The following is a 14883-nucleotide window of genomic DNA, read 5'->3' as shown; positions in this document are numbered from 1 at the left end:
CAAGTCAGTTCCTCCCTGGTGCTGATAACTTTTTCTTGTTGTTTCCTGATTGCCTCCACTTATCCTCAAATTGGACCCTCTTCACCAAGAGGATTCCTGAGGTCATCTTCTGTTATTTGAATTCATTCTTAAGAATCAGTTTTATTAGGAGGCCAGTGGGAAATAGCTCTTTCCATAGCTGTGAGGAGTGTAATCTCTTCCTCTTCTGTTAAATTACAATGGCAGAAGGAACTCTGAGACCTCTTAGAGTTGCTTACTCAGTACTTACTCACATTAACACTTACTGGAAATTGGTATTAAGCCCATTACGAGTTTGGAGAGTAGATCTAATTTTTGCATAATGTCTGTTTACAAAAAGAGAAGAAAGTCATACATATGAGAAAGGAGATGTCACTTGATATTTCTCTAAGTATGGAGGTTGTTTTTCAGCTACAATTGTATTGTTTTGACAGTAAAGTATAAATCTGGGTAAATTACCAAGAACAGATGTTCCCTCAAGAATAATTGGCACATTCATGCTTGAAAAAGGTTCCAGAGAATGACAAAACACAGGTATGTTTAATCAAAAAAACCTAAAAGACTCAATGTGATACATCTGATGTAAAACATCTGAAGCCACAGCAAAAGATGAGATACAGCAAAACCTTACCTGTTCACAGAGTTGGATGTTTTTAGTGCAAAAAACTAGGACTAATTTGAATGTATATTAATTTAAATCAACAACTAACAGTCACAGGTTATGCTCTAACAAGGTGTCAAAGGTGCTAAGTTTTCTGGAACGTGGAGGTTCATGCCCTTATTTGCAGCCCATGGACTCAGAATGCAGCAGATGCTATTAGTTTGTACTATGTAGTAGCTCCAAAAGAGCTAGTTGTTTGGAAGAAACAATTATTTTCCTTCTGAAAATTTTACTTAGAAGTGGACTCTTTGGAGATAGCAGCTGAAAAGCGTTTGTGAAACTGAGGTTTACACAAAGCCCAGGGAAAAATAAATAGCAGCTGTATTTGGAAGAGAGAAAAATAATCAGAACGAACAGAGCCGTCGAAAAAATTATGGGTCAATAAAATGTTGTCTGTAGATGAATATTCTCATAAGGCTTGCTTTATATGTTATAGCAGTAAAATTTGTAAACAAATGTGAAAACAATGCTGCAAACTTAAAATGGCATTACCATGAAAAGCAATTACAATCTCTGGAGACATCTTTGGGATTAAGAGCTCTAACATTTATACAGATAGTAGGTTTTGATTTGAGTAGGCATTTCCTACTCCAAATACTACCTCACATTTCTGCAAGGAGGTAGACATCAGAGTCCTCTAAACTCTCGCTCCTGCTGTGTGATGCTTTTATTCTCTCTGTTTTTTTTCTGTATCATCAAAAGTTTCTTCTCTCAAGTTGCAGAGGAAGGGAGGAATAAATATCCCTACCAAAGCACTGGAGGATATGCTTTATTTTTACTTTCCTCAGTCCAAGGTTGTAAAAGAGCCAAGAACCTCCTCTGTAATTGTTGGAAAGCTAGCTCATGGGAAGGTCATGTCTCTGACTCTTCCTTCAAACTGAGTCTGCGGCTGCTTCTATTTCTATGCTGTTTGCATTGACGCTTATCTTCACTCAGCACTACCTCAGCGGTTGTACAGAAGTACAGTGTTGTTACTGCATACCAAAATATTCTTGCTCTGAAGCTTGCTGACAAAAGTTACTTGATTTCTCTGGCAGCTTCTCTCTATTGAAGGCTACTAAATTCAAATACAAAGTCTTGAATCATGAACAGCTGGAGACCAAGAGAGCATTCTAGAAATGTAATGATATATTTATCCTGTCCTTTGTATAGATGTTTGCTGTTGGCTACTAGTGCACAAAGGATGCAGGGGTAGGTGGGCTGTTGATCTGATTTTCCTGGGTATTCTTAGGCGTTTATAGCTCCCCAACCTAAGACCAAAGGGTCTTTCCCACCCCAAGCTGTCCAGAAGTTTTCCTTAGAGTAAGCTCAGTCATGTAATCCAGTCAGAACTTTATCACTTCACTGGTGAAAAATTATTTAATTTGAAAATTTCCTTGAGCGCCTCATCTCTGTAGTACATCTTTCAATATGAGTCATCATTGTGTTTATTTTCTAATTTATTGTCTGTTTATAAATTTAAATGGAAATAGTACTGTGCTAAATAAGCTCCTTCAGAGGCACACAGTAACCAAGAGACAAGATGTTCACATATACCCACACAGGTGTTTTATGTTCAGCTCCATATCTTCTTTTAAGAAGTTATGTTCAATTAAGAATGCTCCTATAGTTGTTCTTACTGCTTTCTAAATGAAATTGTAATTAATTAATCTCAATAATAGATATTTGTATTTTTTCCCTCTGTGAAAAAAAATGAATGAAAATGTTGTATTTTCTATTTTTGTTTTACCTCTGTCTCGCGAGTTCTTTTACTCAGAGTTCGGATTAAAACACAGGAGACGCAGGGTTCTTCTTCTGACTGATGTTTATTATTTCTTATCTATAGCACCGCTGCATGGGATATGCCTCTAAGTTAACAAAGTGGAAATTGCCCCCGAGTGCTACCTTCCAAGGTCTTTTAAAGTCCAATCTATCCAATTAGGGAATGCCAACTAATTTATTTCTACTTATAATCCAGTAACTAAACATTTATGATCCGCACTGCAGGTTTTTTGAACCAGTACCAGAACACCCAGATTTGTGAAGAAGAAGGAGGAAAGAAAAAGAACTAACCCACACTCAAAATCTTTTCTCCATATTGTTGCTATATCCCATAAACCTAATTTTTCTACATCTCTACATATCCCACCCAGTGATATAACTTTAATTACACAGCAATAATCTCAGTGCTATCACATAATTTGAGAAGTTTTTCCCAAGGCCTCAGGTCAGATGCAGTGTGCTTTTGAGGATCATTGCCTGTCAGCATTGAAAGACTGAAATTCTCTGAACCCAGGGTTCCAACATGAAAATACTAGTTTTTGGCTAGTTTAGAAGGCAGATTGATTGTATTCCTGTCAGTGTCATTGGAGACATATGGATACATAAAGAAAATGAGAAACTCATTAATAGTAAAACGTGTTGACTGACTTTTTCATATGCAATCAATAGTTCTTGCTATTAGCTGTCCTTTCAAATCATAGCCTTAGATATCTGAGTGCTTAAGGCTGATCTGTTTTAGTTATAAATGGTTAAATACAACTAAAAGAAACTTAGCATTGTTCTCAATTTAGCAGGCTTTTTTTCCCACTAAAAAGACACAGCATCCCAAGTGAATAGGAAAAGGGCTATAAAAGGATTGAGTCTTCAAACTGGCTTTTAAAAGTATTATCAGGTAATGCAATATAAAATGCATTACTAGAATATCCTGTATTGTTGAGTTGGTGAGAGAGTAGGTGTGTATGCAAAATTCAGTGGACTTCAGTGAAAAGGTAACCTCTTTGTAATCAGTTTGTGCTCTTTGCCTACTGTTCACTCTGGGCATCTCTAAGATTAATCTGGCACAGTCACCTTTACACCACACACAGTTCCCCACCGGTGTTTATATATATAAGATCCCCCTGAGCCTTCCCTTTTTAGGCTGAATGGTCCTAGCTCTCTCAGCGTGTTCTCATATGAGAGATGCTCTAATCCCTTTGGCATCTTCGTGGCCCTTGAGTTTGCTTGGATATGTTTGTGTCTCTGTTGTACAGGGGCATCCAGAGATGGACTCAGCACTGCAGGTAAGTCTCACCAGTGCTGAGTAGAGGGGAAGGATGCCCTCCTGTGACCTGCTGGTAATGCTTTTCTTTGGTTATCTTTGCCACAGAGGCACAATACTGACTCATGATCAATATGTTGTCCACCAGAATCCCCAATTATTTTTTTTAAAGATGCTTTCCAGCCAGTTAGTCCCCCACCTGTGCTTCTGTATGAGGTTTCACCTCACCACATACAGATCTCTTGTTGGATTTCATTAGGATGCTTATGTGCCAATTTCCCCAACTTTTCAAGGTTCTTCTGAATGGCAGCACAATCATCTGTTGGGTCAGCCATTATTTTGAATTTTGCACCATGTTCAAACTCGATCAGAGTGTACCCTATTCCATCATTCAAGTCATGAAGGAAGGTGTAATAAGTATTATCCCCAGTATCTAGTCCTGGGGATATACCACTTCAAAGGCTTGGCATTCTGTTCATTCTTTTATAAGTCCAGTTTACCTGGATCTGTCTCAGAAACACTTGTTCTTCCAGTCATTTTACTGGATCTGGCACCAATATAAATAAAACTGGATAGTCTCTGTGAAAAACTCTGTGAGTTTAGTGGCTTTTTTCTGTTGTCATAGAAAGAAGGGAGTTACAGACTCACAATGAGCATCAGAAATGTTTTAGTAACATTTTTATTAAAAAGCTCAATATTAAGATGATTTCACTCTTAGTCCCATTACTTAAATAGGAAATTGTGATCCAGCTGAGATGGAGAAATTGGTACCTTACACCACGGAAGTATTTTTGTATCTCTGGTACAGAACCACCTCTTACCACAGCTTACCTTTTGGTTTTTTGGTATGAGCTATCTTAAATTAAACTGGTTTAGATAACAATTTTAATTTCAACAGCTGATTTAAAAGGGACTGCTGTCTTTCAGAGTTCATGAAGGGTGGAGTTTTAGTTTGAATTTAACTTGTTTTAAGCTCTATGGAGCTTGGGGCCCTCTTTGTTCATATGCTTAGAGTCAAAATGTATCTATTTCTAAACCATAAAAGCACTTTAGGAAAGCTCAACAATGGACCGATTTATCGAGAGCAAACAGGATGGCATGAAACCTACTCTTCTCAGCTAGATTTACGGAGTGGGTTCATCAGCCATTAGGAGAAATCATACCTTTTTTAGAGTATACTTGCCAAGGGCTCTGAAGCACTATCAAAGGCTTTCTACTTTGTGTTGGGCATAAGTAAGAAATGTAACTCTTCCGGTACTGGACTAGAGTGTTGATGTGAAATATGAGGCATGTGCACGTGTTTTATTTTTGGGAAGGGTTGTTATGTGTCTTTTGCCTGAAGTCACTGCAAATGGTGATATTTTTCTGAAGTTGGATTTAATACTTCTAAATCTAAAAGGAGCTGTCCCTTCAGCCAGTTCATCCAAGGCACACTTGGCATCTGTTTCTGCTTTGTAACTGTACATTGGAAATTTTCTTGCTGTATTACAAGGTTCTTCCAAAATTATATCAATGTCAAAGGAACCCCTTTGTTCTGGGTTGCATAGTCCTGTGCTGGCTGGCAGTGTCCTGGGGACTGTGCAAGACTGCTGCTTGCTCCGAGTCCGGGCAGAGGAGTCCGTTCCCGGGCGTGCGGGGGAGACGGGCGAAGCCTTAGCTCAGGTTCGCCTCACACCCCGCTGGCTGATGCGCGCAAGGAGGAAAGATAAAACGCAGAAGCTCCACGTTGGGGAAGAGAGGTTTGATCCAGGGTCTGCGTGGAGAGTGCCAGAGAGCCCTCGTGGGGCCGGGGACCGCAGTTTGTACCCCGGCCAAACGGGCATGGAAAACATACAGTAACCAATAGCACATCTGCCAGGGGGTGTTAGCGGGGCAGGGAGAGGGGGTTACAGCCAGTGGAGGATGGGGTGGGTGGGCAGGGGTAACAGAGACCAATCAGCACAGCCTCCAGCATCTCCCAGCCACTTCAGGGGTCTTGGGCTGGGCAAGCAGCTGGACATGGGGGAAGGGAGACTTGCAGCCAAAGGTAAGGCATGGATTTATGTATTTCTCCCAGCCTTATGAATGCTCAGGGCTTTTGGGGCTGGCCCTGGGTTGTGGTTCTAGTTTGTGCACTGTTATTGAAAATCAGACTGATAGTCATGTATTCCTTAACTCACCTGTCAATTAAGATTATCTGGTTGCTGCTATGGCTTTTACCAGAAAAAGTTCAAAGCCTTAGAACAAGTTCAAGTTGCAGTCTATATATCCTGTTCATTTTCTGGACAAAGTTGGACTTACCATCCACCCACAATTTCTTTTTAAAATTGTATCTGAATGTCATTGGAATGAAGAGTGGTAGTTTAGGTAGTCATGGCTAAACACGTTACATTAAAGTATTAAGGTTGCTTTATATTTTTATGTTTACAATGTAAAAGCCTTCAAAAAGACTTCTGCCCTGATTATATGTATGGCTGCAAGATCTAGAAGTTGTTCATGTCAGCACTGTGAATACTTCACAGAATCTGGCTGCCTTACACTCTGAGACTGAAAAGATGGAACCCACATCCAAAACATTGGAGCTCACTGCTGCACTCATGGCTTAAATGATCTTCCTCTTTGTGACCTGCTGTTCTGCTTCCTGGAGCCTAAGTCATTCAAGACTACAGCATGGCTAAAGCTTTCCTCTTGTGATTTTGTTCAGAGAATGTTACTTCAAATTTTACTCAGATGGAGACCTCTAGTCAGCTGAGCAGTGCTTTGTAGGCTGTACTAGTCAAAATCAATCCTTCTACAAACAAATATAAAGGACTTTTCATGATGTCTTTAAAGTAAAGATACAACATTAATAAAGTTAAAAGATGTAATTTTCTTTTTTTCTTCCTTGTGAAAATAGTCTGGAAACATCTCAGCTGTCACTGTCCCAAGCCTGGTTAATTATTTGCCTCTGAAAGTTTTGTACATAAATGGACAAGACATGATGGACCTAAATCTGGAAGAAGACTTACATTTTAGTCAGTCAAAAACTGGGTACAGTATATCCAATGTGAATTATGTCCTGAGCTGAAGAGGGAAAAAAAAAAAGCAGTTTGTATTCTAGCAAACAAGAGTAAAAAAGTATCAATTCTGGTACTTCCTGAATTGAGAGCAAGTCTTAATTTTTGAGATGAGGAAAACAAATCTGATGGCTTCAGCACTCCAGGTTTGTTGTTAAATTATATAAAAGCTTGAGTGCTGGCATGGAGTTACATCAAAGATGATACAAATATAATTAAACTTGGCTATCCAGATAACTTCAGAAGTAGCCCTTGAGGTTTTGCAGCCTTTTCCTTCTGTTACAGCTATGAAATCTATAGGGTCTCTTTTTAAGGTATATATTTGTCCAAGTTGTGTGGTTTTAGTTTCACATGAAACTTAGTGTGTGGATTTAGGAGCTGGTCCTTCTCGTTACAGTATAGCAAAAAGCTGTATGTAGATGCCATAAATAGAGGCAGGTGGAAGATGGTTGTCAAAGCTCCTGTAGCTAAATCTCTTTAAGTGTACAGAATGAGCAAGCAACATCAACAGAAACCATGCTAAAGAATCCCTAGTTTGCCTTTTCTGAAACTTCTGAGTATTGTCTTTTGTGAGAGGAGTAGCTGAATAGAGCTTTGATTCTGTGTAAGAGGAAACAGGCATGTTATTATGTTTTCTTCTGCTAAAGTGAACTTTTGGAGTCCTAGTGTTCTGTGATTTATTTTATATTGGAGAGGTTCAGGGGAACTGTAAAAATGAAACATTTTTCTTTCAAAATAATCTTGTTACAGCACTCTTTTTATAAAACCATATTGCTAATGATACTTGTGATTCTATCATATCAGTGGACTACTGCTCCTGGAATTATGGTATATATAATTTGTTCTTTAATAAGTACATAAAACGCAGGTGTCACTACTAACTTCAGTATCTGTTGCTGTCATTTTAAGACATTATAATGTACATGTAAAGCTAATGATACTCAGTGCACTAGAAGAGAAGGGTCTTCAATATTCTTAACATTTTAAAAGACGTAATTATGAAATTAGGTAGCTTATATCTGACTTAGCACTGAAATGTCAAGGGCAAGACTCACTGGCTACTTTGGGAAGTTTACTTCTCCTTTAGATGGTATTTAAAAGACAGTTGTATGAGTTTTAATTAGGTATGATATTAAAAAGTGTTTAAATCTTATATTCTGCAATTGAGGGAAAAGAGATCATTTAAATCATAAAAGGATATTTTTCTCAAAGGAATTACTGTGGACTATGTAGCTATCTGCAAGCCAACTACAATTCCTAGTTCCATGATGTCAAAAGATTCATGCACTTGACTAATTAGGAATCCAGTTGGGACTGGTGCCAGTCATCTGCAACAGCTTGTGAAAGCCGATTTAAAGGTCCCATAGGAAGTGTTAATATTGAACAGGATTTGTGACTCCTGTACTATCATGGTAGGAATGTTGTATACAGCTGTCCCAAGGTAATTCAAAAGATTTCTCAAATACTGCATGGTAGATTCTCATTTCTTAATCTTCCCATCATAGACACTTGAACAACATTATTAATAGTGTGGGTACTGATAGTTACCAGCGTAACTTGATAGAAGTTGTCACAGTCAGCTGCTGATGTAGGTATCAGAAACCAGAATTTGGAGCCTACTGAAGTTGTAGGAGTTTGAAAACCAGGCTTTCTACATGTTTTGGGTACAAAGATTGTTAACTATGGATGTTTTTATTTGCAGTAGCTTGTTTCAATACATCCATGTATACAGGACAACTGTTAGAGGAGTTTTTTAATTCAAGTTTCAATCTACTAAAATTTATTCTTCTAATACTGTTTTGCATGTCAGTGGATGCACTAATCTGTAATCCACTTTGTGCCTACCAGAATATTTCAGATAAGTGTGAAAAACAGATAGTACCCATAAAAATGTTACAGCTTTACTACAAGAAGTTCTGGTTTTGCAATATTTCTGTTTCATTATTTTAAATCTTTTTTTAAAATTTATTTGATGAGCCTTTTTATAGTAACCAGGATTTTTTTATTACTGAAGGTTGTTAAGTTTTTGAAATGACTGTGAAATCCGCAGTAGTCTTGGACAGACTTAAGAGGAAACAGATGATGTGCTGAAATAGCATTGAAAATTTTCCTGTTATTCCTACTTCATAAGAAAAAAAAAACAACTTATGAACTCTTTTCCATAGATGTTAATGGTATCATTTTGGTGACTGATACTATTCAATCTTTTTTGAATTGCTGTTATCCAAAATGTTTATAAGCTTTCCTCCTGCATTCATGTTCCTTAATGTAACTAATGACTTGGCTCAAAATTTCTTCAGGCATCACATAGGTTTGAAACTACTCACTGACTATATTCATTCCAGACATTAGTATCTTAGAGAATTGCACGACATCCGATGGAGAAAGGAAAGTTAAACAACTAACAAAAACCCCCCAACCAAACCAACAAGAAAAAAACATCACAAAAAAAAACCACAAAGCAAAAAAAAGCAAACCAAAAACCAAACCTGAACAAACGAATAGGAAGCTGAAGGCATAGTCTGAGTAATTTTTTTATAAGGTATGTTCCAAGTAATAATAATAGCTGTGATAGTCCCTTAGTCATAAGAGAGCAAACTTCAGTGTAATAAAGCATGTTATACCAAACACAAAGCAAAGAGCAAAAACATTCTGTATTTCAGTCTTCATGTTTATTCTATACCTGCCATATATACAAATGTTAGGCAAAATTATGATTTATTTGCTAATTTTCAGTTATTGGGTTTTGTGTATAGTACTTCTGTCTGAGGTTGAACACTAGTCTGGTACTACAGAGTATAGAGAAAAGAGAAGAACTAAAGGTTACTGTTTCCTGGATAAAAAGCTGGCTGGATGGCTGAGCCCAAAGAGTGGTAGTGAGCAGAGTTACATCCAGCTGATGGCTGGCCATGAGTAGCCTTCCAGAGGGCTCAGTGGTGAGCCCTGTCCTGTTTAGTATCTTTGTCAATAACTGAGTGCCCCCTCAGTCAGTTTGCAGATGACACCAAGCTTGGTGACAAGTGTTGAATTTCTGGAGGGCAGAAAGGCTCTGCAGAAGGATCTGAACAAGATGGAACACTGAGCTGAGGCCAGTTGTATGAGGTTCAACAAAGCCAAGTGCTGGGTCCTGGATGTGGGTCACTGCAACTCCCTGCAACACTACAGGCTGGAGACAGAGTGGCTGGAAAGCTGCCCAGTGGAAAAGGCCCTGGGCTTGCTGGTTGACAGCGGATAAACATGAGCCAGCTGTGCTCAGGTGGCCAAGAAGGCCAATGGTATCCTGGCCTGTATCAGCAATGGTGTGGCCAGCAGGACCAGGGCAGTGACTGTCCTCCTGTACTTGGCATCTTGTTATATGCACCAGGTACTTTAGATCCTGATTTGCATATTCACTGTCAGCAGTACTTGCTGACTCTATCCAAGATGTGTGTTGAGCTAGGGAGTTTTGTGCGGTGGGGTGTAATGAGATTTCTGTCATGGAATTCTTTATTCCTCTGTGGACATTTTTTGTTGTATAGTTAATCCCTGGAATTCTGTTCTTTGTCCTCCCATGCATACATACAATGGGGTAACAAGATTCAAAAATCTAACACTTTCTGATGTGTTTATTTAAGGAAGATTGTTTAATACTTGCATTTGGTTATCATCTCAGAGTAACGTTCCTAATTCTTTTGGGGGTTATTATACACATGGGTATAATATTAGGCATTATAAGCATGTAATTTGATAAACAGAATTTTCCTGAACTACATCAATTATTTAATATTGGCCAGAGGTTATTAAATGTGAATGGAAAATGGCTTTTGATTAAAGCTACCTATGGATATCACTGTATCCTATCCAGTCCAGTATTGTTCACTCAGCTTCCTGCTGAGAAACAATTTCAACTTTATACAACAATAACTGAATGATCTTTTGTCTAATGTAGCAAATCATATAAGGGACAGCTCTTGAAAGCTGACATGAGACTGATTATTTGCAGTTGTAGAAGGGTACTGAAATGAAAATATGAGTGAAATGACATTTCACTTAAAACTGTGCTTGACTTTCTGTATAGAGAAAGAGGAATGTGAAATGAGCGGAATAAAATTTGGCCTAGTTCAATCTGTAGAAGACTGAATCTGTTGTGGTTAATTACAAGAGAGCAATTTGTAAATATTAAAGCACTGGTCAAATTTTGAAATAAATAGTTTTAATAATACCATTGGTATCCATTATTATTGGTTTTTGTCGGTATTATTCTTTATGCTTTGATATTGCTATGGTAACCTAGAGGGTTTCTTCTTTCTCCTTTACAGAAGGTGAGGAGACTGGAGTGATGGATAGCCTGTTGGAGGCCTTGCAGTCAGGTGCAGCTTTTCGAGACCGAAGGAAAAGGACACCAAGGTCGAAAGGTGAATATTCTATTTTATATTTTATTTTCCAGAGAAAGTTAAAAGCATTATGGGTCCAGTGCTCTAGAATTTAAATACTGTCATGTTTATTTCGTTCATGCAATGACTGTTTTCAGGGGTGTTCAGACTGTTGCTTATGTCAGTAAGACTGGAAATTAATGTACTGAACTTACTATAGCCTGATCATTATGACAAGACTTTTCAATACAGCCACATGTACTTTAACTTTTTAGGGTTTGTAGTTGTATGGTGGAAGTAAAAGCTATCTTGCTTCATAGGTGAGTCTGAGTCAAATTATTTCTCTGGTATATAACTGTCATTTAGTCCAAGAAATACTTAACTTCTAAATGGTTCTGCTTTGTAATGTTGTAATACTCTGGTAGCTTTCAAACAGGTGTTTTATTTCCATTGTTTCTTTGCTTTTGCAGACATACCGCAAAATCTCAGTCCAGCCACACAGCGGCCTGTGCTGAAAGCTTGTAACCATGGTAATGAACCATATTCATGAATTGCATGCACTTCTTAGCTTAGCTTATGTAGTTGATCTGTGCTTTCAAGACTGCTGTGATTATTTTTTCAGTTTTGTACGTTAGTGGAGTACTAAACCATATCAGAACTTGCTTTTTAAGAATCGTCTGAATATCGCATCCTGAAACTATACTTACTGATTACTCTGCAAAGCTCTTCTATCATTTGTGGGATTTTTAGTTATTTAAATTGTGATTATGTTTTTAAACTGTAGCACTTTTATAAGCCTTAAGAATTATTATGCAGTTTTTTTAGGGCTTATGGAACTGTAGTAGAAAGCAGAGATTGTGTAATGTTCTAAGTGTCACTAAGTGCTTATTATACTGAATCAGAGAACTTTTGACATTCATTCTGTGTTTCATTCTCTTGGTTTTCTTGATGCTATAGCTGGAATGGTTTAAGCTATCATTTACCAGTATAGTTCCAAAGGGGTGTTGTACCAACAAAGTTATAGTAAATGTTTATTTGTAAACTGCTGAACTATCTCACGGTAATCAGTAGGACTTGTAATACAAGAAAAGTTACAATGCAGGTGTGGGTGCCTGTTAACTTTGTTAGATAGACAATCTACAGAATATTACTATATTAGCTGTGTTTTAATTAAGCTTCAGGAGTCCAGAGTGACTCAGTTGCTCATGACTAGTGATCTCAGGAAAAAGTTTATATTTCTAGTGCCTCTGTTAAAGAGAAATTTTAAATAGGGGAAAAAAAATCTTCTTTCTTAGTTTTTAAAGCAGAACGCATTGGTTTTTGATATTTAAATGCACTGTTGGGTTTATAAAGCATATGTCATAAAATTGATTATATTAATTATACCTCATGTTTATTTTTCTAAGTGACTGTAGCACAAAAAAACCCCAAAACCATTGAATTTGGCATTATAAACACAAAATTGAAGAAAATAGAGCTGGAAGGACAGTTTGTAGATAATTACAGAAACTGGATCAAAGAGAAATCAAGTATATTTGACAGGTACCTGTCTAGCACATAACATATTGATATTTCAGTAATGACTATAGACCACATCTGAATTTATCCTGTAAGTGTTTCTGCTTGTATGAGCAGCTGTATTGAATACTGCTTCTTATCAGCACATTCCATCTAGGTAGCTGTCTGTGGACAGACTGTAGTTTCCAGTTTTCAAACTAACTGCCTTTGGTCAAATATTATGTCCATGTTTCCGATTAAAATCAAAACAACAAAAACAAACAAACACTCACAACTCACCAAAATTTTAATGCTGAAAAATCTTAGTCTAAACCATGGATAGATTTGTACATCAGATGGATGTAATTGGTGCTAAAGTTTGAAGTTCAGATATCTAATTTGGGGAGAAGAGTAAAAGTAAATGCTTGGATTTTTTGTTCTTTTTACCAAAGTCATTTTTTCCATAGAGCATTTTGAGACACTCTAATTCTAAGACATTTTAAAATGAATTCAGCATTTCTTTCATCTGTCTTGTTAGCTCAAGAACAGGATAGTAAAGCTCTGAGCTTGCTTTTAAGGAATTCATTAGCATGTTTTTGATTTGTTGACACTTGTCACAATATCTACATGTTACATCTTCCTATCTTGAGCCAAACAGAGCACTAAACCTGGTGTAGATTATGGTGAGTTCAAAGCCTTTTTTTTCTTTTTAGTAGAAGTGTATGGTCACTTAGGTTACATACTGTCTAGAATGAATGCTATACCCTGAGTGTCAAAGTCAATTTTGGGTAGTAATAGTAACCTTAATGAAGTTAATGTGGTCAGTCAAGACAGGAATTATTATAAAGTTTCTTTCATTTTCTGTTTCCTAGTTCAACATTGTATATGTCAGTATTTTTCTCTGTATCATTTTTTCTTGCACTTTATATCTGATATATAGATACTCAATAGCCTATTCTTTCTATGTGTATAATAAGTGATGAATGCTCTATATAATGGTCAATTACACATACACCATCCAAGCAAAAAGTCTGTGACTTCAGCCAACTTCAGAAAAACTGAGATATGTCATTAGACAGAAGTATTGGCTTGGTTTTTCGTTATTTTTTTCCCAACCTAAAACTTCAAATGGATGCCAAATTTCATATCATGGAAAAAAAGCCACTGTCTTACTGTAAGGCTAAAATATGTGGAGACTGCTGAAGTCCTTAAGTAGCAATTCAAGCACTTTCCTGTTTGCTTCTCTGCTGGTTTTGGTTGGTTTGGTTACTGTTTATTCTGCTGAGACTAACAGATTCACTTAATGTAGATATACTCTATTAATGCACACTGCAGATTCATACCTAGGATTCATCATGCAGTCAAAAACAATTACAAGCCATGACTTGAAATGTCTGTCCTGAATCCTTTAGAGTGTAGTAATCTCTGTTGGGCAGATGCCATCAACATTAGATAACTAATCTCTTCTGTTTCAAAACACAACCAACGAAATTAATAAGATCTAGTTTACTCTTTATGATTAAAGATATTTCTCTTTAAAAAGTGGAGGCCAAATCAGACCCAAGCATAAGTATTGTTATAAGCCCAGCTGGCAATTAAGTACCTCCCAGCCACACGCTCTGTCTTCCCTGGTGGGATGGAAAAAGGTAAAACTCATGGGCTGAGAAAAGAACAGTGTAATAATTGAAATAAAATTATAATAATAATAATAATAATAATAATAATAATAACAACAAGGAAGAGGAGGAGGAGGAGGAGGAGGAATGAAAAGTAGAGGGAGGGAGAGGAATGGAACACAAGAGAAACAAATGATACACAACACAATTGCTCACCACCGTTGACCAGTGCCGAGCCAGTCTCTTCCCAGCAACCAACATCTCCTGACCAACTTCCTCAGTTTGCATGCTGAGCCTGATGCCATATGGTATGGAATATCCCTTCGGCCAGTTTGGGACAGCTGTCCCAGCTCTGCTCTCCCCCCAGCTTCTTGTGCCCCTGGTCACTGAGCAGGGCACATGCAGAGCATGTGAGCATCCCATCCCACTGCTGAGCAACAACTAAATCATCAGTGTGTTTAGTCTCAGTTCAAAACAGAGCACTGTAGCAGCTACTAGGGAGGAAATTAACTCTATCCCACACAAACATGGGACAGGAAACTGGTTCCATGTCTCACAGGGCATGACTAGGGAGAGAAATACAGCCTGAATGCACACTTTCTCCATAGCTGTCATATAAATGGAAGCAGGACGGTGTTACAGTGGGGATAGTGCAACACGTGTATCAGACAACGAGGCCCGCGGA

At 37.7% G+C, this 14883-nt stretch overlaps 1 protein-coding gene across 4 annotated transcripts in view; it reads left to right on the top strand.

The window, feature by feature from the left end:
* DIAPH3 (diaphanous related formin 3) overlaps window positions 1-14883 on the top strand; it is a 210197-nt gene that overhangs the window by 142468 nt on the left and 52846 nt on the right. For all 4 annotated transcript variants that reach the window (XM_039568562.1, XM_039568574.1, XM_039568565.1 and 1 more), the window contains 2 exons: window positions 11032-11127; window positions 11556-11615. In XM_039568562.1, coding sequence (XP_039424496.1) covers window positions 11032-11127; window positions 11556-11615 — 156 coding nt within the window. The remainder of the gene's footprint in view (window positions 1-11031; window positions 11128-11555; window positions 11616-14883) is intronic.

The sequence above is a fragment of the Corvus cornix genome, chromosome 1 (assembly GCF_000738735.6).
Source record: "Corvus cornix cornix isolate S_Up_H32 chromosome 1, ASM73873v5, whole genome shotgun sequence".
NCBI classification, from domain to species: Eukaryota; Metazoa; Chordata; class Aves; order Passeriformes; family Corvidae; genus Corvus; species Corvus cornix.
Note: the sequence above shows the minus strand (reverse complement) of the source record. Positions and strands in the feature narration are given on the sequence as shown.